Consider the following 25,353-nt stretch of genomic DNA (forward strand, 5'->3'; position numbering starts at 1 on the left):
GAGAACACTGGGGATTAAGTGTTAAAAGAAAACTTTGAAGTTATTTCAAAAATACACTCTCACAATAAAATGTAATGTTACTGTTGGTCTCCTCGTAACATGGGTTTGTCTTTGTTTTTCCATAGTGAATAACTTGATAGAATTACCACTATTCATCCTTAAATGTTATTATATAAGTAGCAAAGCTGATAGGAGATCATGGGCACTGTAGCCTACCTAAGAGATCAGGAAGGCAAAGAGAGAAGTCAAACATAATGAATTATTTGAAATATTTATAACGTATTATTTTTTTAAAGAAAATATATGGTCACTAATAAAATCCAAACAAGGTTTTCTAAATATATCGAAGCTCTGAAACTTCTTCATTATAAAAACTGATGTGTATTAAGATATAAACTGGCAATCAAGAAATGGGAGTAACAGCAGAAAAGTCTGTGTGATGTCATATCAGGGTTAACATTGCAAGATTAGAATTTGAAGATGAGTTAATCCAATTCTCCAAGTCAAGTTGACATACTAAATAAAAAAGTCAATTTGAACCACCTACACATGCATGGAAACAGCTTTTTCCAAAGAGAACTGGGAATCAAAGTCAATTGACTGAAATGTCAACTTTGAACCAATTCTCCCTTGAATCATCAAAACGTTTTTCCAGACAAATTTACATTGTACTTTGTCTACATCTGCACAGGCCTAAACTATTCATCCTTTGTCTAAATATTAATGGGAGAAAAACGATTGTTTTGAAGCACAGCTTCCGTCTCACGGAAGAGAACATCTCCTTGAATTTGATACTGAAATCAGCAGAAACACATCCCAGTCAATAAGGCTCATTTCATTTAAAACTAGAAGAATCTGCTTGAAGGGACTGACAATAAAGTGTTCATCTGAAGTTAGTACAATAGGCTTATTATACAATTTACTGAAGGTGATAACATAAAACATGTCTCAACTTTAACAAATGAAAATAACTTCCTCTCCCTTCTGAATGCCTTATTTCTTGAATAACAGCACAAATGAAGAGCAATTGCTTTTAAGCTGGCTAACAATGCCCCCTAATGGATATTTAAATAACTATCTCACTGTATAATAATATTGTAGCCAGTCCCAGTGTTTATTATAATTCTGCTACAGTCTCACTTAATTACCTGAAACAGATTTATTTTGTACCTCATCAAGTAAAAGGTGTGCAGCAGATGAGCCAATTCACAGAATAAAATCTAATGGAAGTACATGAGAAAGTAATTCCACTTCAAACCTTTTCCAGCCTAAAGGAACAACTAGAAAATTGAATGAGAATTTATTCCATGTTTATTGTCTATTCTTTTTGAAGTAATTCAGAGTAGGTAAACATATGTATTTTTTAAAAGTTCACAGTGAGAAAAGAATTTTTGTCCCTTAAAGAGTGCAACTGAAGAATCAAGCAGGGGTATCTCGCATTCCTTCTTATGTTCAGGTTTATCATTATTGGATCAAAGAAAAAGAACATTAGATGCTGCCTAAAATCAGGTTGTTATGTAACCAGTCATTATTGCCTATTGATGAGCAAGCAGTCTTGATTTTAATGAATCATTACATGCCATTTCCAGTCCATAACTGGCTCAGATGTGCTGAAATGGTCTCAAATCTGCAACATCATTGTTCATCTTGCCTATTGTTGTTGTTTGGCTTTCCAATTGTTTGTGATATCTTCTACTTGAGCTTTTTTTTTTAAATAGATGACGTCTTTATCATGTTAGGCATTTGGCCCATCGGTGAGTTATGATCACTTCTCCAACAAGTCTTTCTCTTTTCAATTCACGCGGAGCCAAGCAGATGACAGAATATCACTGTCTGTCTAAGCCAGACATGTCAAACACAAGGCCCGGGGGCCGGATGTGGCCCGCGAAGTGGTTTCATGTGGCCCGCGCATGCCATCCTGGAAACAGTGAGGGAATGGCCCCTGCTGCCTTGGCCCTGGCCCAAGCCGGCCGGCCAGGAGCCAATGTACAATTTTGTGGTGGCCATCTATGCTGAAACGCATTCAGTCTCCCTCTGACTTTGCCCTGGTACCCATCATGAACAACCTGGCTAAGGAGAGCAAGCACAGCAGCAGCAGCCTTGAGGGGAAGGTAAGTACAGCTGGGCACACCCCCTTGGGGAAGTGGGGCTGGGTTTAGTGCTACGGGTGCTCGAGGGCCAGGCTGGGCATTTGACCTCTGCTACCCAGGGCTCCGGGCAGCCCGTATCACCATCCAGCCCCCCCCCACATGGCCTGAGAGGAACAGTGAGGCTCCTCCAGTGGACCATGCCTTGGCACTTGCCCCGGTCCCACCCTCTTCTGCCAGAGACCCTCAGATCTGTCCCACTCCTGCCCAGGCCCCCACAGGCACCCTTGATGCGAATGACGTAGAACTGGCCACGCCCACCCAGGCCACACCAACTCCATCCACACCCACCCAGTAGGCTGCACCCACCCTGGCCACACCCACCCGGCTCCCTCGAGGCAACCGCAATGCTGATGCGGCCCTCAATGAAATTGAGTTTGACACCCCTGGTTTAAGCAATACAACAACAGGTGTGAAAATGAGAATGACCCATCAATTATTCCCAAGAAGAGGCACAAAGAATCAGCAATAAGGCATCAAAATTACTGTGGCATAGCATGTATGCTTGTTCAGAAGAGCCTGTCTGCACAATCTATTAAGCACCCATTTTTGTTTGAGAGCTAGGGGAGAAGTTTAAAAAAGGCTGGAAAATCTCATACAGTGCTGAAATTCTTTTCTAGAACAATGTGAGAGAATGGACAGGCACACATCAAAATGCCTCTGCAAACTTACAAAGAGGAACAAAGATTACGGCAGATAACATGCTCAAAAATAGACTGCCTTTGATCAAGGGAGCTACACTCTGTTATCATGGCTGAGTAGTTGTTGAGAAGAGGACTCTCCTCCATGAATAAAGTATCTCTTGTACAGAACATGGATATGCACAGCATTTACAAGATACTAGTTATTCGATGCCAGGAGTTGCTAAATGCATCACTGAGCTTTGAAATCAACATTTCACCACTTATCTGACACAGCAACTCCATGTACATCTTCTTAAAAGTAAGTCCTGTCTACAGGGATGCTGATTCTCAAATGAATCATGTAAGATGATGCCTGAAGTTACAAATGAAGTGACATTTTGGGTCTGGCGAGACTGAAATGACGATACTTTGTTCTATGTTCCATCAATCTAACTCTTTTTGTTGGACATACAATTCCAAGAACTGTAGTTTGGCCTGGGAATTCAAGATTGCAGTGTAATCTAGGGGGAAATTCATCAGCACTGATTCAGTAACAGTGGAACACAAAGCATTTATTGACGTAATTTTGCAAACTGAAATTTATATCCAGTGATATTTTCTGCTGCTTATTGCATTCCCTTTTCAGGATAGTGGTATGGCAGAAACTTGATTTTATGAGCTTATTTTTCACACTGTCATATAGTTTGTTTGGGGATTTTTATTGTGATTTTGACAGCAAGTTCAGCTTCCTACCTAAAGGAATTCAGAAAAAACATACTATATCCTCATGAATCATCAACTTTTAATACTTTAGTATAACCGAGAAGTACAGTTCTTAATAGCTTCAGTTCATGTGTACATCGTGTAGGTCGCTTGGTATTATGTAATCTATTATTGCTTAAAAAAATGGGTAGGGGTAAGACTCATGCCAGTGAATAAAAGAATAATAGAGTTGGAAGGGACCTTGGAGGTCTTTTAGTCCAACCCCCTGCTCAAGCAGGAAACTCTATGCCATTCCAGAGAAGTGGCTATCCAGTGATCAAAATATACTTCACTGAACATTGTTGGATTTATGTAATTTATTCAAAGGTCTTGTTTTAAGGTACTGCACAAGGATAATGAATGGTCGATAAATTCAAATGCAATCCTAACAATTAAATCACTATGTCAGCCAAAACATTCATAAATCATCCTTGGTAGAAAGCCAAGCCCAATCCTGAAGTGCCCCCATTCTAAAATAGACAATGGATCACATAAACATAGAGGCATCATTCAGGTTCTTTCTGCTTTTTCATCATTGCCTCAGTGATTTTTACTGTCATTTTTAATGACAAATACTGTGTCATTATTAAGCTCACTTTAATTCAAGTCATTTGTCTGGAACTTCCCTCAGTTCCCTCTCATTTAGTCCAGCTATGAAATGTGTAAAAAGAGTAACATAAATCTAATATTTTTTTCAAAAAAAATCATTTCATCCAGAGTTATTATCCATTTGTTTGGCGCTTATAACTGTCTCTGAGTTCCAAAATATTTAAAAATAGGGTGTGTGTGTTGTTTTTTTTAAAAAAAATCACAGAATTCCAAGAATTGCCTGGGATTGGCTTGTCTCTTTAGCCTGCACTTTTAATTCTACCCAGCATGTTCCCTCTTCCATTCTGGTTTGTAGCCTTCACTTCCATAATTAGTTTCCTTCGCTCCCTTTTGCTGGAATGACACATTGCTTTGTGGGACTAAAGCTCTGATGGTGAACCTATATGGCACACGTGTCACAAGTGGGGCTTCTGAGGACTCTGAAAATTGTGCGAGCATTTCTGTGTGATTTCCAGAGGCCCCACAAGAACAGAGCCCTTTTGTGCAACTTCCAGAGAAGGCCTCTGGAGCCTTTGAAAATTGCACGGGAGTGCAGGGTTTTCTTGCATGACTTTCAGAGGGTCCAGAAAGAGGAGCCCAGAGGAGAGTCTGGAGAGGAGGTCTCTTTTTGTCCATGTACGTATGTTGACATGACAGCAGTCAAATTTTCTGAACTTTTGACATACCAAGTCCAAAAATTTCGCCATCACTGAATTAAAAAGGCTTGTCTCTTCATGCCACAAGCAGGGAAGCATTCACTACATTTTCTAGTCAGGTGTCCTTCAAGTTGTAGTCAAATCATCCTATGAGCCCTTGTTCTCAGCTGTGTTTTTCCCCATTTCATGGCAAAATCTGCTTGGAAATATGCATATTCATAAAAGCCCACATATGTAAGCAAGGGCATGTGGTGAAATCAGAAGGAAGATGAAATAAGTACTGCATGGTCACAAAGATAGGTAAATAAATATATGATCTCATCGTAGATCATCCATAGATTGCTTTCAGACAAAGCAATTTCTCCCCTTTTTTAAAAAAAGAAAAAGAAAATATTGGGTTCAGAGTGTAACAAAAAATATGGTTATGATGTCTTTAAAAGGACTAGAGTTTTCAAGTGTTTTTGATCAAAGTTGAAGGATTCCTTTTACTCATATAGATGGGCTATCACAATTTTAACGTATGTTGTTGCTAGAAATCTTATTTATGCTGCAAAATTGCAGGATAGATACTGTCATTACGTGGACGCCATTCTGGGTTACAGCTGAGCAAGGAGACTATGTTTAAGCGGCATACAAATGTTACTTACAGGGGATTATTATTTAAATATTTACATTCTGAAAATAAGTGTCAACTACAACTTTTTTTCCACTGATTTCTAACTGCTCACAAGGCAGTCTCAGGACTTTTTTTTTTTTAAGGAGAGAAAAGCTGGAAATGTAATTTCTTCTAGGACTCTTCTAAAGTATTGAAATCAGAAGTATTCCTTTAATAATCATGTCAAGTTGGCTTTGCTGACCTGGATTGCATTGCCAGAATATGATTAGATGTCTCGTGTCAATGAACGATTCATTTCTCAAAGATATTAGTTTTGACACTACAGTGCCTAAAATAAATTATCAAATGGCAGAGGTTTCTCCTTGTAAAGATTAATCTCCATTTAGATTCAAACTTCACAATTCTTTCTTTAAAGGGTAGCCTGAGTAGCACATACATGGAATTTCAATTATCAAATTAGCACCATAAAGAATTTGTACCCACAAGCGATCAGGTCCACGTGACGACTACAAAACTTCTCGATACCCCCTCTCTCCCTCTCTAAACGTTTAGAGTCGTCTTGAACCGTTATTTCGAGACTCTCCAAATAATTCGAAGGGACGGTCTCTAGAGAAGATCGTTAACAACCGAAAAGTTAGAAGAAGTCATCTCGAGTTCAATCCGACTTAGGATCTTAGAAGGAAGAAATATAACGGTTTAATGCTGGCATCAAAGTAAACGGTGTTTGGATCAACAACTTATGATATGCTGACAATACAGTTCTGCTTGCCAGTAAGCATGAAGACCTTCAGCTCCTCATCAACAGAATCACAGAAATATCTGAAAAATACGGCTTGAAGCTTAACACCTAAAAAACCAAGATCATGGTTGTCAGCAAACAATCCGTTAATTTACCACCAATAAATTCAGAAGGAATACCACTAGAAAAAGTTGGAAGAATCACGCACCTCGGTTCTAATTTACAAGAAAGCTGGGACATGACCGCTGAATTAAAGACAAGGATAGAGAAAGCTCGAACAGCATTCTTCAAAATGAAAAAGGTCTTCTGCAGTCACGACATAAGCTTAAGACTGAAAATCAGGCTTGTCAGATGCTATATTTTTTCTATCCTGCTCTATGGAGTAGAGAGTTGGTCTCTGACAGAAGGCCACCTGAAGAGACTAGAAGCATTTGAAATGTGGATTTACAGGCGGCTGTTACATAGAAGCTGGGTTGACAAGATCAGAAATGAGGAGGTGATAAGCCGCCTGGGAAAGCCAAGGGAAATCATCAAAACAGTTAAAAAAAGAAAATTTGAATATTTCGGACATGTGATGCGACACCCAGAAAAATACGGCATACTCCATTTATTCCTCCAGGGAAAGATTGAAGGCAAACGAGGTCCAGGCAGAAGAACATCATGGCTTCAAAATCTAAGGAATTGGTTTGGACAAAACTCAGCAGCACTTTTTCATGCAACTGCTGATAAAAACAGGATCGCCAACATGATCGCCAACGTCCGATAACGGATATGGCACAAGAAGAAGACGATATTGCCAAAGCAGAGTTAACATAACCTCAAATCTCTCGCTTGGTCTTTATCCCCTTTTCTTTGCTTTTCCTCCACTCAGCCAAGTTTTTAAGAGATGAGAAAAAATGTTCCTGCCAGAGATCCAAGTGGATCACTTCCAGAAAGCTGGTGAAATTAGATTAAAAACTGCTAGCAACCCTAGGGGTTAATAACACCAGCAGCAAATATGCCAGTGTTATGACTTATCCTTCTATATGTGATATTTGTAACTTTTGATGTAACTAATGCAATGTGATATTTGTAACTAACTCGTTTTCTGTAATATCCTAAAGGAAAATAGGTGCTAAGCAAGCAGTTGGGTTTCTCACCAAAAGCAATGAAGTAAGATCACTGCTGAGAAAAGCTGAAAGGGGAGATCTCAAAGGGGGGGAAAAACCTGCTTAGAAAGAACCAAAACAACAGCACTACGACCCAAGCAAATTACCAGACTCTTCTATGTGTTTTATTCTCAGACCTGGACTGAGCTGACAAGAAAGTCAGTCTCAATAGAGAATGAATTAGGTAAAAATTGGCTGCAAGAATTCAGTCCGAACACTACATTCCTGGAATATGGAATCACAATAATTATCTGTATATAATCAGAATTATCAGATCAAAATCCTTTATTACAATCGCTGACCAGATCTAGGTACAATTCAGCAACAATATTACAGGGAGAAAGAGATATAGGTAAATGTGCCATTGGCCATGAGACCTGGGACTGACAAGGTAAGAAGTTTTTTACTATTTTTGTACATAGGTTATGTTAAATGATTACCTTCATCAAAGTCAGCATCGTCTTCTGTATGCTGAGGGAATGGGAAGCAGTTGGTGATTTCAAGTCTGTCATCCACCACCAAGCCTAGCAGCACACCCTGAACTACTTCGTTGCCTTGGCCTTCTTCCTGATAATGCTTGATGATCTTCAGCACCACCTGAAATAGAAATGTTAAATTAGGACAATTTTATTTAAAAAGGGAAACCTAGTTCATCAGTCTATTTTCCAACAACTATTTTTTTTTAAAAAAACTTGCTTAGGTATGAATTGAATGTTATATTATTCCAAGACTGGTTATGTATCATAACATACTTAGATGACTAATAAAACAAGGTAGTGCTTAAGGATCATAGAAACATTGCTATGGCATCAGATGAATATATCTGCATATATGTATTGAAAAAAAATGGTAGGGAATTTCTGGAACTGAGGACAGCTCAGTAAAAAACAGAAATGACAACAATGGCAGAATGAAGAGCCAGCAAGTAGATCAGTTCTTCAATAGTTCCTCTCTGGACAAAGAGAGAACTTGAGATCACCCACAACTACTCTACGCAACTGCTTCTCATGAAGACATCACAAGACAGTGGTCTCTGGTTGATTTAGAGCAGTGGTTCTCAACCTTTTTAATGCCGCGACCCCCAACCGGTCGTAAGTCGAGGACTAAACCGGTCGTAAGTCGAGGATTAAACCGGTCGTAAGCCGAGGGCTAAACCGGTCGTAAGTCGAGGACTAAACCGGTCGTAAGTCGAGGACTACCCAACTGGTCTTAAGTCGAGGACTTTCCCTGCCCGGGAGCGCCACGCATGCATGGTTCCGCCCCCTGCGCCGGCCGAGGCATAGCTGGCAAATGGCAGAGACGGAGCAGGCCGACCACCAGCTGGCCCAGCTCAAGGGAGGTAAGGCACCCGCCGGAAAAGGGGGAAAAAATGGACAACAAAAATGGCGGACAGCCTTGCTTGGTGACCCCCATGAAATGGTCGATCGACCCCAAATGGGGTCCCGACCCACAGGTTGAGAACCACTGCACTAGAGGGAACTAAAACTTACAATTAAAAAAGAACCCTTAAACTTGACTTACAATTATAGTACAAAGCAAAATATTTTAACACTGGGCACATTAAAGGATATTTTTCAGTAATGAACCCAGAAGTTAATTTTAATAGTGTGTGCCTCTATAGATGGATTGTATTTAAAAGATGTAATAGAAGAAGAACATGTTCCACTGACAAGTTCAAAATTAGCATGGAAAAATATATTACATTGGACAAACAAAAGAAACTGGTTATCTTAATAACTAAAACAGATATACAGACAACAAGCCAAAAGAGCGAGCTGGATAATTTCCTATATTGGATTTACCAAAGATGCTTGTTAAATTTTGGGGGAAAAATGTCATGAGAAGGGATTAAAAAAATAAAAACAAGTTTTACAACAATATTTGAAGGGACTAGAGATTATGATTATTAGAAGTAAAAGGAAAGAATATAAAATTAGCTTATTTGATCAAGGTCAAAATAAATATATTGTTATTTTTGATAACTTTTGCTGACATCAGGATGGAAATGACAAGATTTCATTGATTTGTTTGTAAATAAGAGATGGGATATGGGAAGAAGACATTTGCTATATTTTCAGAGAAGATGATAAGGTATTAAAATTGTTTATATTTGTGATGAAGGGGAAGTAATTTATTCATATATTTCTTTTCTTTTTCTTTACTATATTTTGTCTCTCTTTTGTATTGCCTTTTCTATTTCTTTACTGCATCTTCTCTTTTTCTTTTTTTAGAATAAAAATAAGTTTTTACTCTTGTAATTATAATATTTAATGACATTGTTATTAAAAAAATTTGCAGGGTAATTCCAGAAATTTAAGGAGGGCTAAAATATTTGAATATAAATATTATTAAATTCAGGTTGCTCAGGAAATAGGACAACGTACCAGAAAAATATAACATTTATTTATTATTAAGAAAATGTATATAGCCACCCCATTCTCAGTGACTCCAGGAGGCTTACAAAGATAAAAATCCAATATATATATATAACTGATAGGGGTTTTCTCTAGCAACAATTCTCCACAAAAGTATCTGAAATCCAATTTCTGCTTCTGTACTTGTGAACTGTAAATAAAGAGTTTATTGTCAATTTCCTCAACTATTTTAAATTATTTCACCTTGGTTTACTCCACTTTACTAAATCATGAGAAAATGAGATGATGATCCCAGCCAAGTAACATAAGTCTGTATGTGCTGCAAAAAAATCTCTCCATTGTTAGGAGATGTTTTTTTTTTGTGCATTCGTGGTATGCCATATGCAAGAGAGGAATTCTGTAGTCACCAGGCTCAGGATCAAAACAAACACATCTAAAAATGTGGGAACTGGAAATAAATCTTCTGTTGCTAAATATTCATACACAAGGTCTAAGTGATGCCCAGGGCATTCTGGTTTTCCATTTTTCATCCATTCAAAACAATCAAAAACCATTCTGTATTCAAAGAGCATCCATTCACCTGATGACTTTTAACAGATTCCCCTTAGATTTTTCTTTCTGCAGTTCTTTTTAAGTATTGATTTCCATTTCTGAAAATCTTGCCACACCCCACCCCTTTGTCTGCTGAAGTGGTATTTGGCTACGTAAGACATGACGAGCAACACTTTGAATTTGTCACTTTGTACATTTAGAGGAGTCAACCTGGTACAGTCCAATCAACACCATGCAGTAGGGCTAGTAGATAAGAGATAGTGGATGAACACTTCCAAAATTGATATTAAGAGCAACTCTAGGATCAGTTCACCTACAAGCATCTATGGGGAGATATTTTTTTATACACACTCAAACATTATTTGGGAGCGTGATCCATATAGTTTAAAAAAAATAACCTAAATGGAATTTAGGCCCAGAAAGACCCCAAATCAATAAGGGTGGGGAAAGCATTCCAAAATAATCCAATCACAAAGTTTTTGCTCCAGCATTTCAGAGACAAAGTTTCTGCTTGACTAATCATAAAGTAGAAGTTGCTTCATTAAGCAATTTCTCCTCGATTTTAATAGGCAACACTGAAATTTTCTAACTTTTAAGATGAGAAAATGAGAAATGTCATATGCTGCAAGAGTAATCCTCATAGAAACTGTGAAGACCCCCTACAGAAATGTTTCTGGAACGTGTGCCCTGGGAAATTAGTTCTTTGAGCTGCTAAGAAAATGAGTATCAGCATCGTTATCACACAGTCATGAAAATGAACAAGCTAATAGCAGCTTTGTCCAACCTGAAGCCACCAGAGATTTCTGCAATCATAGAATCACTGAACTGGAAAGAACTATCAGGTCTTCAAGCCCAGTGCTCTCCACCCCCAAGCAAGCTATTCAGATCAACAACACACATCAGAGAAAACCTTCAGGCTCTGTCTGAATGCATCCAATGATGTAGATTCTACTACCTTTCTAAGTAACTGGTTCCACCACTTATAATGCTCATTTACAGTCTCAATCATTCCCAGCAACATGTTTAATGAAAGGCTGAGTCAAAACGTGAAATTAAGAACTTCCTGTTGAACTAGGAATAGGAAATCATTTTGACTGCTTTTTTTCTTTGTTACCTTGAACCAACAGAGTATAGAATTCAGAATTTGTACCTTTTTTTTTTGCATTACTGCTTAAAATATCTGAGAAATATTTACTGTACTATACTAAGATATCTCTAACTACTAGGTTGGATATGCAATTATCCCACTCCACCATTTTAACCTTAAACATGCATCTTAAATAATTAAGCTGACAAATAGGCCCTTGTCAGACAACTCTACCATATTTTTACATGGTAGTTATCTGAAACAAACTACAATGGCTGCTCCAAAATTTACAACTGAGCACTGAACTACCAAGTCTAATAATTTCAACATCAGATCAGAACGAACGGTTGCTGGAATTGGGTATGTCTAGTTTAATGAAGAGAAGGACGAGGGGGGACATGATAGCAGTGTTCCAATATCTCAGGGGCTGCCACAAAGAAGAGGGAGTCAAGCTATTCTCCAAAGCACCTGAAGGCAGGACAAGAAGCAACGGGTGGAAACTAATCAAAGAGAGAAGCAACCTAGAACTAAGGAGAAACTTCCTGACAGTTAGAACAATTAATCAGTGGAACTACCTGCCTCCAGAACTCGTGAATGCTCCAACACTGGAAGTTTTTAAGAAGAGACTGGACAGCCATTTGTCCGAAATGGTATAGGGTTTCCTGCCTGAGCAGGGGGTTGGACTAGATCAGGGCTTTTCAACCAGTGGTACGGGTACCACCTGTGGTACATCGGCACCTGGCAGGCGGTACGCGAACATCCTAGAAAAGTGGTAGCGGGGGAGGGGAATGAGCTGAACCGGTGCCAGCACCGCACATACCTGAGCGAGAGACGGCTGGAGCTGCAGGGCTGTCAGGACTCAGCGGAAGCGCCAGGATCAGTGCCAGGGTCCAGCTGGTCATAAGTCTTTTTTTTTTCAGTGCTATTTTAACGTTGAATAGTCACTAAGTGAACTGTTGTAAGTCGAGGACTACCTGTAGCTGATTTCTTTGAAACCAAATATTTTTGGAATTCTCTGCAGACAATTTCATTGTCAATTTCCCCTTGCTATCAGCCGTTAGCCCAGCATGGAAGCTGAATAGATCTGTTTCCTAGCATCATCTTAACGGCTGCCAAAGAGGCAGAGAGAAGTTTAACTCGGTTCCTCTTATTAAGAATTTCAGGGACTTTCTAATTTCATTAATGATTAATGCAGCCCTTCCAGAAGGGATCAGAGCAAAAAGGAACCCATTAAGCATTCCGATATTAATCAGCAAATATAAAAAACTTGTAATTCACTTGCAATAAAATGAGCTAATAAACATGTTGACAATGGTCGGTATTTTTTTGTAAGTAGTATTTCCATATGTAAACAGCTATTTCCAATTTGCTCTTTTGCTGCTTTTTACAGTTTGTTACAGGCATCAGCTTATTAGGCTTTAAAGGCTGGATAGAAGCAGATTCCAATGTAATATTAGAAATATTTCTAAACAGAGCAGTTTGACAGTGGAGCCAGTTACTCAAAAAAGCGGTGGTTCCCTTTACTGGATGTGCTCAAGTATTCATCAGGGATGCTTTAATTCAGATTCCTGCATTTAACAAGGAGTTGATTTGATGAAATCTATGTTCCTTTCCAATTCTATGATGCTAAGAATTATTTTAAAAATGGTTTTAAAATAGATAAATCTATCCTAAACGCTATCTCCAAGTAAGATGATAGCTTTGGGAGAAACAAAGGAATTACAAGAGGACTTAGTCAGCGGGCACTCATAAATATACATACATACACATACACACACACACACACACACACATATATATACATACATGCATACCATGTCACTGGTCATGTCTGGAAATATTCAAGAAACCATCACGGAAGACAAAATACACGTCTTTCAAAATAGTACTGCATTTACAACCATTTGGTTAACGATGGTGTAAAATTACAACAGCTTCAGAATAAGTGATTTACAACTCATCCTAAAAGTTACAACTATCACAGCACTGGCACATTCATGTGATTACAATTTGGGTGCTTGGCAACCAGCTTGCATTTATTACAGTTGAAGCATCCTGCAAGCACAGGATTGTGATTTATGACCTTCCCAGCCAGCTTCTGATAAGTAGAATCAGATAGCTAGAAGGGATCTTGGAGGTCTCCTAGTAGTTCCCAAGGCAGGAGTCCTTATAGTATCCCAGACAAATGGATGTCCAGTCTTTTCTTGAAACACCTCCACAGATGGAACATCCACAATTCCCAGAGGCAAGTTATTCCATTGATTAATTGTTCTCGCTGTCAGGAAATTTCTCCTTAGTTCTAGATTGTATCTCTCTTTAACAAGCAGATCATAGCCAATTGGGAAAGCCATAGTGACCTAACTGTGTGATTCACTTAATGACTGCAGTAAAAATTGTCATAAAAACAGGTCTGGTCACAAGATGACTCAGTTAATGACCACATCACTTAAAGATCAAAATTCCAGTCCCCGTTCAATATCCTTCCTAATCACCATTATTCTTCTACAAGGCTGTGGCTTCTGCCCTATAGCAATAGCAACAGCACTTAGATTTATATACCGCTCCATAGTGCTTTATAGCAGTCTCTAAGCAGTTTACAGATTGCCACCAACAATCTGGGTCCTCATTTAATTGACCTCAGAAGGATGGAAGGCCAAATCAACCTTGAGGCAGTCAGGATCGAACTGCTGGCAGTTGTCACAGTTAGCCCAAAATACTGCATTCTAACCACTGCCTTATTTATCCCCTTCCTTCACAGTTATGGTTTGGGAATGTCTCCATGTGATTATGCCAACTAAGTAATAGGAATTATAGGAACTTGCTTTACAAATTAAGGAAGACTTTGGATAAATATTACTAATAAACAAAATATATACATATGTAATTATCTGATAGTCCGTTATTAACATGCTCATATTACATAGGGATTTTGAAGCCAAAAAAACCTTGGTTCACTAAGTTCACTAAACTCTTCTGTTTTTAAGACTTGTTGAACAAACTTCAATTAAGTTCAAATAAAGTTTAGACATCAAGGAAGTCATAAAATATGGTTTAAAAATCACACATACAGTCAGAAACATTATTCTGGCTTAGTGAGATATACAGTATATGCCCAATTAGAAGAAACTGGGCCAAAAAAAAAAATCAGCGATAAATTAAAAGTTGTGTTTCTCAACTTGGAGAACTTTAAGCTGTATGGACGGCAAGTCCCAGAATTCCTCAGAAAGGCTGAGGAATTCTGGGAGATGAAGTCCATATATCTTAAACTTCCAAAGGTTGAAAAAGTCTGAGTTAAAGTATAATTGTTATCCAAAACTATCAGATTACAGCATTTATATCACCCAAGAGACATAAGCATTAGTATTGGTATCTCTTCAAGCCACCAAGCTTCTGCTTTACCATCTAAGGAAGATACGCACAATATTTCAGGAATAACAAAGAATTAGAATTTCAGCCATCAGTAGCTGCAATCTCTTATACTCCTGGAATGCCAGATTCAGTATTCATGAGTGACTGCTACTTGCCCATTAAAACATGACTCTCTAGGTTCCCAGTATCTCCATTCGTAACTATTTCAAAAAGACAGCTAAGTGCGGTAACAGTTAACCTTATCATCATTCAACAAGCCATTTTGCAGATGGATTCTAGCTGAAGTTCTAGTGTCATTTTAAATTTAGAGAAGAGACCCTGAGCAGGGGAATAATAAATCTTATACACGTTTGATCTTCAGAAATTATTGATCTGAGGGGGAATAAAAGCAAGTGACTATATCTGAATCATCCACTTCATGAATTGTAAATGTGAGTATCCCATTCTCATCATAGGCATTTTTCTAAACTTGGAAAATACATTTAAGATATTAGCTATGCTATTTTTCTTTAAATCTAACAGCAACCTAAATTCTGAAATAGTTGCCAAAATATTAGGTTATGATGAAACGGGATGTCTTTTTAATTTCTGTATTCAACCGTCTTCCCTATACGGTCCTAAACCAGGATTACCCAGTCTAGATGTCCTTTAAATCAGCGGTCCCTTTCTAGCTCCACAGACTGGAGGTGTCGGGGAAGGGAGGGATGGTTCCATGCACAACCTAGATTCAACGCATGTGCAAATAAAGCTTCACATGCTCGCCCGCCATTCCCAATAGGCTAAGGATCAGTACTGGTCTGCAGCCCAGGGGTTGGAGACTCCTGCTCTAAATGTGTAAATTCCCCATGAAAAAAGGATTTTTCTTCTTTTATTAACTCAAGCAAATAAATATCAACATAAAGGCAAAAAGAACACACATCTTAAGATTTAGTTCACATGTAACACAAAAGCAGTGTTCATGAAACATGAATATGCTGCAGTAATTTATCTAAAATATTTATAGGCTGCTTTTTTGAGTCAAACTATTGGCAGCTTCTAATATATGCAATGCAATGTTTTAAAGTAATGCATCACAAAAGTACAGTTAAATAGGCAAGTATGATGAGCTATAATAAAAGAGTGATTACGTTTACAATCAAACCAATCATGAGAATCTATAATCATACCCCATACAATAATCCAAGAAGATATGGGTCTTTATATCCTGCTTAACTGACTTCAATATTACAGTAATGCACATGCCAAGTATGGCTGTTTGAACATTAATGACCACAGCATCTTCATAGCACAATCCAGCCATTCCTGGTGTGATTTCAAATCTGTTCTCAATATTTGTTTTTTTAGCACAATGATAGCTTGATGAATCTAGAAAGTGCTGGAATGACTAGGGAAAAGACAATGTAGAAAACATCCAGAGATCTTACCCTGAAAGATTTTGTCTTGCCCTGGCCACTAAAAACTGCTCATCACTGACAAGGGAGCATTACTTCATCAATCTAATCAGTACAGGGAGTCCAGGACTTATGACTTGTTTAGCAATCATTCAAAGTTATGATGGACCCTGAAAAAGTAAGTTATAACACATATTCAACATTCTGATAACTGGGCCCCATTCTGTAGTCACATGACCGCATTTTGGGCACCCTCACACATTTACAACTATTTGCAGTATCCTGCAGTCATGTGACTGCAATTCACAACGTTGTTGCTGGAAGCAGGCATTTATTTCCAGTTTCCAGCAAAAAATACCCCACAGCGAACAATGGGTTGGTTCAACAACAACAGTTGGAAGTCAAGGACTACCTGTATGGTTTAGATTCTTCTTCTATGTTTACATATAGAGTGGTGGGCAACTCTACAGATAGACATGGTTCCTGAATCTCTTCTTTGTTATCCAGTGATCTTTGTGTGATGCTGCTAAGTTGCAGGAGCACCACTACTGAAAATCAATGCAATGGTTTCCTACCATTTTAAGAAAGGCAAACATGGAAGTGCAGTGTAAGTCTTGGAAAAAGTTTAATGTAGGAAAACCCATCTCCTCAACACAGAAACAATGGAAAATTCTGGCCATCCATGACCTCACTTATTTTGCGTCATTATCATTTCACCAACAGTCTTTGCTTCCTTTCAAATGTTTACTTTAGTCTACTCCAATCTTAAAATCCCTCTTACCACCATACGTTTTATTATCAATAGTACACAAATGAACAGCTTAGTGAAAACAGCAACCTGATAGAAGCATACAATCTTATAAAAGCTATGGTTTAACTAAACTCTCCTACAATAGTTACCCAAAACTTGTACCATCCTAGCAGAATGGTCTACCTTTGTTGTATAATGTATTTAAAACATTATTATTCATACCATCTTTCACCTATAGAATCTCCAAGTGGCTCTTAGAAATATTGAATTATTTAGACACCAATTAATGTATTTAACAGCATAATCCTATATGCAGAACTGTGTTTAAAGTCTAGTTAGATCAGTGGTTCTCAACCTGTGGGTCGGGACCCCATTTGGGGTCAATCGACCATTTCATGAGGGTCGCCAAGCAAGGCTGTCCGCCATTTTTTTTGTCCGCCATTTTTTTCCCCTTTTCCGGCGGGTGCCTTACCTCCCTTGGGCTGGGCCAGCTGGTGGTCCGCCTGCTCCGTTCTCTGCCACTTGCCAGCTACGCCTCGGCTGGTGCAGGGGGCGGAACCACGCATGTGCGGCGCTCCCGGGCAGGGAAAGTCCTTGACTTACGACCGGTTGGGTAGTCCTTGACTTACGGCTGGTTTAGTCCTCGACTTATGACCGGTTTAGTCCTCAACTTACGACCAGTTGGGGTCGCGGCATTAAAAAGGTTGAGAACCACTGAGTTAGATGGAAAGGCCTAAGTTCCAATCCAATATCAGGCATGGAAACTCACTGGGTTATATCTGGCCAATCACAATTGTGATCTAGTGAAAACCTCTTAAATGAACAAGCAAATAACTCAACCTACCACATAGGATTGTTATTTTGACAATAACACTGAAGTTGCATACTGCATACACTATCTTGACTTCCTAGTGGAAGTGCAGGATATAAATCAAAATTAATTGTTACAATCAGTCTGAAAGATATATTTTCCCCACAATATATTCTTTGTTAAAGGTAAGAGAGTTAAGAGCAACTACTTAGGGGGAAAATAAATGCTCTGCCTTGATAATATCTGGAAATTCAACAGAATTACACCTCTGTTTTTAAGAAAGAAAATTAAACATTTTAAAGATACCAAGTTATGTACAAAATCCTGAAATATGTATTAAAGCAAAATGCTAAATATAAAATTTGTTTAGTTCAACAGAGTTCCAATGCTTGTTTTTCAGATTCAAAAGCAAAAAGATGCTTTGGAGTCTTTTGCAATTTCTTAAAACTTGCTGTATCTTTTCCCAGATGTCTCCTCCAACCAACAGGCAAGCCCTGATAAAGACATGTTGGTTAATACTTATTTATTTTATAGAACCAAGTTTCACATTAATGAGCTACACTGATGGGTTTTGGTCACCACAATACAAAAAGGATGCTGAGGTCCTAAAAACTAGTGCACAGAAGACCTATAAAGATGATAAAGGGCCTGGAAGCTAAATTATATGAAGAACAGTCAAGCACTGGGTATGTTTAGCTTAATGAAGAGAAGACTTTCCAAGGACTGCCAGAGGGAAAGGGGCAATCATTTATTCTCCACATCGCCTGAAGTTAGAACAAGAAGCAAAGGGTGAAAACTTGTCAGAGGAGATCCAAACTGGAAATGAGGAGGAACTTCCTGACAATGAAAACCATTAAGCAACGGAACAGCTTTTTAAGTTTGCCTCCAGGTGTTGATGGATGCTCCATCACTGGAGGTTTTTAAGAAAATATTGGACAACCATTTGAGCCATAGTGGCACAATGGTTAGAATGCAATATTGCAGGCTAATTCTGCTGACTGCGACTGCCAGCAGTTTGAGTCTCACCAGTTCAAGATCAGTAAAATGAGGACCCAGATTGTTGGGCACCATAAGCTGACTCTCTAAACCACTCAGAGAGCACTATGAAGCACTATATAAGTCTAAGTGCTATTGCTATTTCCAGAGATGTATGAGGACTCCTGTCTTGGGCAGGGGGTTAGACTAGAACAGTGATGGCGAACCTTTTAGAGACTGAGTGCCCAAACTGCAACCCAAAACCCACTTATACATCATCGGGTGCCGGGTGGGCATGGCCCATTGGGTGAGCGTGGCTGCGGTGGTAACAGCATATTGGGTGGGACTAAAAAGTTCAATCAATCAATTCCAACTTTGCGAGATCTTTTTTTTTCCTGCGAGAAGTTGAAATTGACTGATTGATTGAACCTTTTTTTTTTGCCCACAGCGGCAGAGGCCTAAAGCGAAAAGGTTTTATAAAACCCAGCTGAAGGCCTAGGACTGGGGCGACGGTGCACATGCCCATAGAGAGGGCTCTGAGTGCAACCTCTGGCACCCGTGCCATAGGTTCGCCACCACTGGACTAGAAGACCTCCAAGGCCTCTTCCAAACTTATGAGTCTATAATTCTATAAACCTGACAAGATATGTTTTATCAGTTTGATGAGTAAACTATAACTGAGTTCACACAACACTCTAAGCCAGTGTTTCTCAACACTTGTCACTGGCTGGGGAATTCTGGGAGTTGGAAGTCCACCCACTTTGAAGTCCCCAAGGGCTGAGAAACACTGTTGTAGACCAAGTTTAATAACCCACAGATCTTCACACAGCATGCTACAACGTAAAACAAGCCCACCTCATTTAGGCTTGGTGGGGCGGGTGAATCCTGCAGTTTAGCCAAGGGCCGGATTGTAACACCATCTCTCTCAAGGCGCCTCGTGTCAAGAAGGGCTGCTGCCTTTTCATTCGAGATAATGGGGCTATCAAAGCAGGATGCCCATCCCATCCCACTCCTGCCAGGGTTTCCCATTTCGCTTACCAGCCCGTCGATCTGCACTTGCTTCACCGTCGAGTCCCCGGGGCCCGATTTGGCTTTGGCTTTCGCGTTAACGACTGCGGAAGCTGTGGCTCCGGTTCCCTCCTTACGAGACGCCATGGCGAAAAGAGGCAGCGAGCACACTGTCGGGAAGTAAAGAAGAAGGGAGCGTGCGCCAGACAAGATCTTCCGGGTAACGGACTGGAAACACTATCCCGGAAAATAAGGTTCCGCTTGAAGAACCCCAAGCGTCAGTAAGCCGGCACTCGAAATTAGAAGATAGGAAGGATCTATGGAGATTCTCAGTCATGCAGGTCATGGTTGTCCCAATGGTGCTTTTCAGGAGCGAAACATCTTCAAAGAAAAACAAGAAAGTCCAGTTGCCTCCTGAAAAAGCATCTTTGGGATAGGAGGGATCGTACCAGCCGAGGGGGGCTGATTTCTCAGGAAAGATGCAATAGCAACGGCTCACAACTGCGTAATATTATTAATACGGGATGCGAGAAAATCTCGCTAAGAGTGGAAAATCACTTAATGGCATTCAAATCAATCGATTTGGAGTACAACGTTTCGTTTACACGATTCTGTTAGTTCACTTAACCAGCAGTCCTCTGGGCCCATCAGCCTTTTAAAAGTGATTATGAACTAAGAAAAAGCTTCAAGGGACAGCCCTTTGAATCCCCCCACTTGGTCCTTCTCCGTATATTGAGATTGCAAGTCCCCGAATTCTGTTCTAGCATGGTTATAATTATTTTATTCCTTTTGGAAGGGCACAAGATTTGCTTTTGCTGCAAGAGGGGAGGCCGCTACACTTCAGAAACGAATCTAAGGGATATCGTTGTTAGCCTTGCAATGTCAGAGTCAAATTAAGAGCCCAGTTTTAGATAATGTATCTGCTCCCAATTGCCTGGACAATAACGTACAACAGAATGAATAAAGCCATCCACTAAAAATACCAACATAATAATTACTCTGCTTTTATTACCAACAGAAAGTTACTTTTTCAACTTTATTTTATGAAATATAGAATGCATTGTGGGTTTTTTTTTTAATGAGCAAGGTAAAACTTTCTGCGCCCAGTAGCTGCTCTCCGAATTTTTGCAGCCTGCTCCTTAGTTCTTGTCAGAACTATTTCCCCACGTGTTTCAGGCAGGAGCATTGCGCATGCGTCGATGTGGTCTCTCCTTCCGTTAAACGATCCAACCAAACTTCCGGTTAAAGGAAGAGACGGGTGCATGTTTTGTGAGGTTGTCTTTTGTATGTTTATTCTCCTTCGGCTTCCGTTATGAAGATCACCCGGCAGAAGCATGCCAAGAAGAACATAGGTTTCTACAAGTACAATTTCGGTTTCCGGGAGCCTTTCCAGGTGCTGCTGGACGGCACCTTCTGCCAGGCTGCGCTGCGCAACAAGATCCAGATACGCGAGCAGTTGCCGGGTTACCTAGCCGGAGCCACGCAACTCTGCACGACGCGGTGAGGGAAGTGGAGGCGTTAGTCGGGGGGGGGGGGTGGTAAGCGCACCTCGATTGGCTGCGAGGAACAAGTGACAGGAGCGCGAGACGGTGCTGCAGAAACGCGCACGCGCGCTTTGTTCCTTTGGATGGGTGGCCGGCGGGGGCCGCGCGAGTTTTTCCAGCAGCCTGGGATTGGCTGATGGAAGAGCTCCGCGCGATAGGGGGGGGAACTCGCAGAAGTCCTTGCGAGGCAGCGGGGGTGGGGGGGGGACGGGGATCATGCGCTGATTCAGCAGCAGTCACTTTTGGGAGGGTGGGTTAGATCAGTGTTTCTCAACCTTGACCATTTTAAGGCATGTGGACTTCTTGAGGGTCTTAAGGTGTCGGTCGTAACGACCGACACCTTAAGACCCTCAACTTCAGGTGTACGGAATTTTACCAGTTCCAACTCTTTGTGACCCAATCTAATATATGGGTACCCTGTATCTTATCTTATTGTCGCAACCTTCCCTGGAACCTCCAGAAGATTAGGTTGGGGGGACAAGTACGTCCTTTGGGATATAGTGTGGTGGCGAACCTATGGCACGCGTGCCAGAGGCAGCACTCAGAGCCCTCTCGGTGGGCACACACACTGCTGCCACTAGCAGCTCATGCAGGTCCATTAGGCCACCAACGCCACCCGGAGCAGCAGCCCCGGCCAGCACAAAGCATGCAAAACAGCCGGCTAGCAAGCTCGAGTAGAGGTATTAGAGCATCGAGGTGGCCACGCCTACCTGGCCACACCCACCCAGTCTGCTGTGACCACCCTGGCCACGCTCACCCAGTGGGCCACACACCCCGCCCTCCCTGAGGGAACCACAATGCTGATGTGGCCCTGGCACTTTGCAATAAATAAATGGGGTTTGGGTTGCGGTTTGGGCACTCAGTGCCTAAAAGGTTTGCCATCACTGCCCTATATCATTTCAGACAAATAGTTCAATCTCCTTTTTAAAAACTTCCAGTGTTGGAGCATTCACCGCTTCTGGAGGCAGGTTGTTCCACTGGTTAATTGTTCTAACTGTCAGGAAGTTTCTCCTTAGTTCTAGGTTGCTTCTCTCCTTTGTGTTCTCCTTTTACCAGATGTTGGTAGTCTTGGCTATGTTAAAGGGCAGAGAAAGTATAGATGTTAATAACAAAGGTGCCTATGTTGGGGACAAGTGTCAAAACAAGCAAGAATGTGGAAGCAGTATCAGGCTGCAGGTTCTACATTTAGGCAAGAAAAACCAAATGCACAGGTATAGTATAGGGGGTACCTTGCTCAATAGTAGTAACTGTGAGAGGGATCTCGGAGTCCTAGTGGACAATCACTTAAATATGAGCCAGCCGTGTGCTGCAGCTTCCAAAAAAGCCAACACAGTGCTGGGCTGCATTAACAGAGGGATAGAATCAAGATCACGTGAAGTATTAATACCACTTTACAATGCCTTGGTAAGGCCACACTTGGAATACTGCATCCAGTTTTGGAGTGGTGCTACATTTTTTCTACGACTCTGAGATCTTTCTCATGTCTCTTCTCGTTGTTTCTACTAATCCCCTGAGGAGGCTAAAACATATAAGGAACGGTTGCTGGAATTGGGTATGTCTAGTTTAACGAAGAGAAGGACGAGGGGGGACATGATAGCAGTGTTCCAATATCTCAGGGGCTGCCACAAAGAAGAGGGAGGCAAACTATTCTCCAAGGCACCTGAAGGCAGGACAAGAAGCAACGGATGGAAACTGATCAAAGAGAGAAGCATCCTAGAACTAAGGAGAAACCTCCTGACAGTTAGAACAATTAACCAGTGGAACAACCTGCCTCCAGAAGTGGTGAATGCTCCAACACTGGAAGTTTTAAAGAAGAGACTGGACAGCCATTTGTCCGAAATGGTGTAGGGTTTCCTGCCTGAGCAGGGGGTTGGACTCGATGACCTCCAAGGTCCCTTCCAACTTTATTATTATTATTGTTGTTGTTGTTGTGCAAAAGCAATGGGACTTGCCTCTTGATGCTCCTTCCATCTTCTTGTCTATTTTGACATCTACCCACCCTCACCTTCACACGGACGTTTCTGCTCAATTATCTTTTACTGTCCCGTCCTACTTTGTGAGGCATACTGGGAGTGGGTGATAATTTTGAATTTCTTTATCCCATATATAGCATATCCTACCATTTAGGCACGGGTGTCAAACTCACTACATCACATGACGTGTTGTGACGTATTGTGACTCATTTTTCATTGCCGGCAATGGGGTGGGCCCAGCTTCAGTATGATGAAACTGGCCCGCGGGTTTGACACCCCTGATTTAGGGGCTCAAATGGTGCTCCCATTTTCCCCAGAGCAAAATGCTTTGTTCTTACAACTATTCTGTGAGATACTTTGGGCTAAAAGAGGGTGACTGGGCCAAAGTCACCCAGTGATTAGTAGATAGTATTATGCTATGTTACTATGTTGCATACTATGTAACACATTGATTTCATATCAATTACTTGATGTCCATTGGACTTGAGCAACTTGTAATTTCAAATAAATAAAATGTCCTTGATACATGTTCTTTATTTAAATATTTACATGTCACTCATCTTAAATAAAACTCTAAGTAGTTCACAACCAAGAATAAAAAACATGTATAAATAATAAAAGGAAAGCAGTTAAAACAAAACAGATGAAATAGGTCACATAATGAAATTATATTTGATTTTTTTTTCATTTTTGATGTATTTGTACCTTTCAGTGCATACACATATGTATTTAATTTCCTGGGAATATATTTAATTTCCTCTATATATATTTTAAGAAATTTCATTCCATTTTAAACTATAAGAAATATAGGCAATCATTGCCTAGCAATCACTTGTTCAGCAGCCATTCAACGTTACAACAATGAACAAAATTTATGGCCAAGCCCTGCAATTGTGGTTGTTGCGGCATCCCCTGCAATCATGTGATCATGATTTGGATGTTTATATGGAGTTAGTTGGCTTCCACCTTAATTCCAAAAAGACATTGGCACCTGCCATTTATGAGCAGATTTCCCTATAGATGTAGACTTTTGATATAATTAGGCTTCTTGTTAAAAATACAAAATAAAGTGTTGTGCTTTTTTTCTCACTATATTTCCCTTTTAGATGTGTGCTAAAAGAATTGGAATGCTTGGGGAAAAAGCTGTATGGTGCAAAACTAATTGCCCAGAGATTTCAAGTTCGCAACTGCTCTCATTTAAAAAATCCAGTGAGTGGTTCAACCTGCCTATTGTCCATGGTTGAGGATGGTAATCCACACCATTATTTCATAGCTACGCAGGTAAATTTATTTCACTTGAACATTTTTGAACAAAATGCACTGTCTGTGACCTGCACTAAAAATATTCATTTGTGTTCTTCTACATAACCTTGAATAACTGTGTCATTAGACTTTGTTCAGATTTCAAGAAAAAAAAAATCCTCTTGCTACAATGAATTCATTACTTCCCAACTACTTATTTTTAATTGTTAAGATAATTTGCTGTCCTACTTGTGTTACATTTACATACAGTGATAGCTACTTTACAGCTGTAACACGTACAATGTTAGGTCAATTATATATTTCAAAAAGTTTAATTACATTTTAGCAAAATCATGGGCTGAGGGAATATAATTAGAGTTTCTTATTGTTCTATGAAGCATATTGTGTAGTCTGCACTCACCTGCATTTTGTAATAGACTCTTTTTTGTTTTGTGTTTTACTTTTTTAAAAAATAGGACCAGCACCTGGCCACAAAAATAAAGAAAAAGCCTGGAATCCCTCTGCTATTTATAATTCAAAATACAATGGTTCTGGACAAGCCTTCTGCCAAATCTTTGGCTTCAATACAGGCAATGCATACAAGCCAGCTTATTCCGGAGCACCATAAACAGACCATTGCATTTCTGAAAGAGAAAAAAGGTCTTGTGAAAACTTCAGAACCCAAAAAAAGGAAGCGGAAAAGGGCTGCTGGACCAAATCCTCTCAGCTGTCTGAAGAAAAAGAGAAAAACTGAAGAATCCCAACAGTCTTCCACATCTAAGAAAAAGGGAAACCGGAAGCGTAGTAAAAGGAAATCAGACACTACGACTGCAGCTGTCCAAGATACAAAAGCATAATATTATTCTGAAAATTCAATGTGCATTTCTATTTTGTGGACTTTGGATATGTAGTTAATGCTGTTTGAAAAATAAATCATACTTTGTTTTTTAAAAAAAATGTTTACCATGTATGTCATGTTGGTGCCATGGGGGAAAA

General features: G+C 40.0%; 2 protein-coding genes across 2 annotated transcripts in view; one reads left to right on the top strand and one right to left on the bottom strand.

Moving 5' to 3' along the window:
• The window catches only part of EIF3H (eukaryotic translation initiation factor 3 subunit H), a 95,321-nt gene extending 75,535 nt beyond the window's left edge, over positions 1–19,786 (bottom strand). The window contains exons 1-2 of the mRNA XM_015816801.1: positions 19,629–19,786; positions 7,720–7,876 (exon numbers count right to left, since the gene is read on the bottom strand). Coding sequence (XP_015672287.1) covers positions 7,720–7,876; positions 19,629–19,745 — 274 coding nt within the window. The 5' untranslated portion in view covers positions 19,746–19,786. The remainder of the gene's footprint in view (positions 1–7,719; positions 7,877–19,628) is intronic.
• A 1,029-nt stretch (positions 19,787–20,815) lies between these two features.
• On the top strand, positions 20,816–25,286 carry UTP23 (UTP23 small subunit processome component). The gene is made up of 3 exons (XM_015816804.1): positions 20,816–21,098; positions 24,222–24,396; positions 24,834–25,286. The coding sequence occupies exons 1-3, from the start codon at positions 20,911–20,913 to the stop codon at positions 25,212–25,214; spliced, it is 744 nt and encodes a 247-aa protein (XP_015672290.1). The 5' UTR covers positions 20,816–20,910; the 3' UTR covers positions 25,215–25,286.
• The last annotated feature ends 67 nt before the right edge of the window (positions 25,287–25,353 follow it).

The sequence above is a fragment of the Protobothrops mucrosquamatus genome, unplaced genomic scaffold (assembly GCF_001527695.2).
Source record: "Protobothrops mucrosquamatus isolate PMUCROS unplaced genomic scaffold, P.Mucros_1.0 scaffold501, whole genome shotgun sequence".
NCBI lineage: Eukaryota > Metazoa > Chordata > Lepidosauria > Squamata > Viperidae > Protobothrops > Protobothrops mucrosquamatus.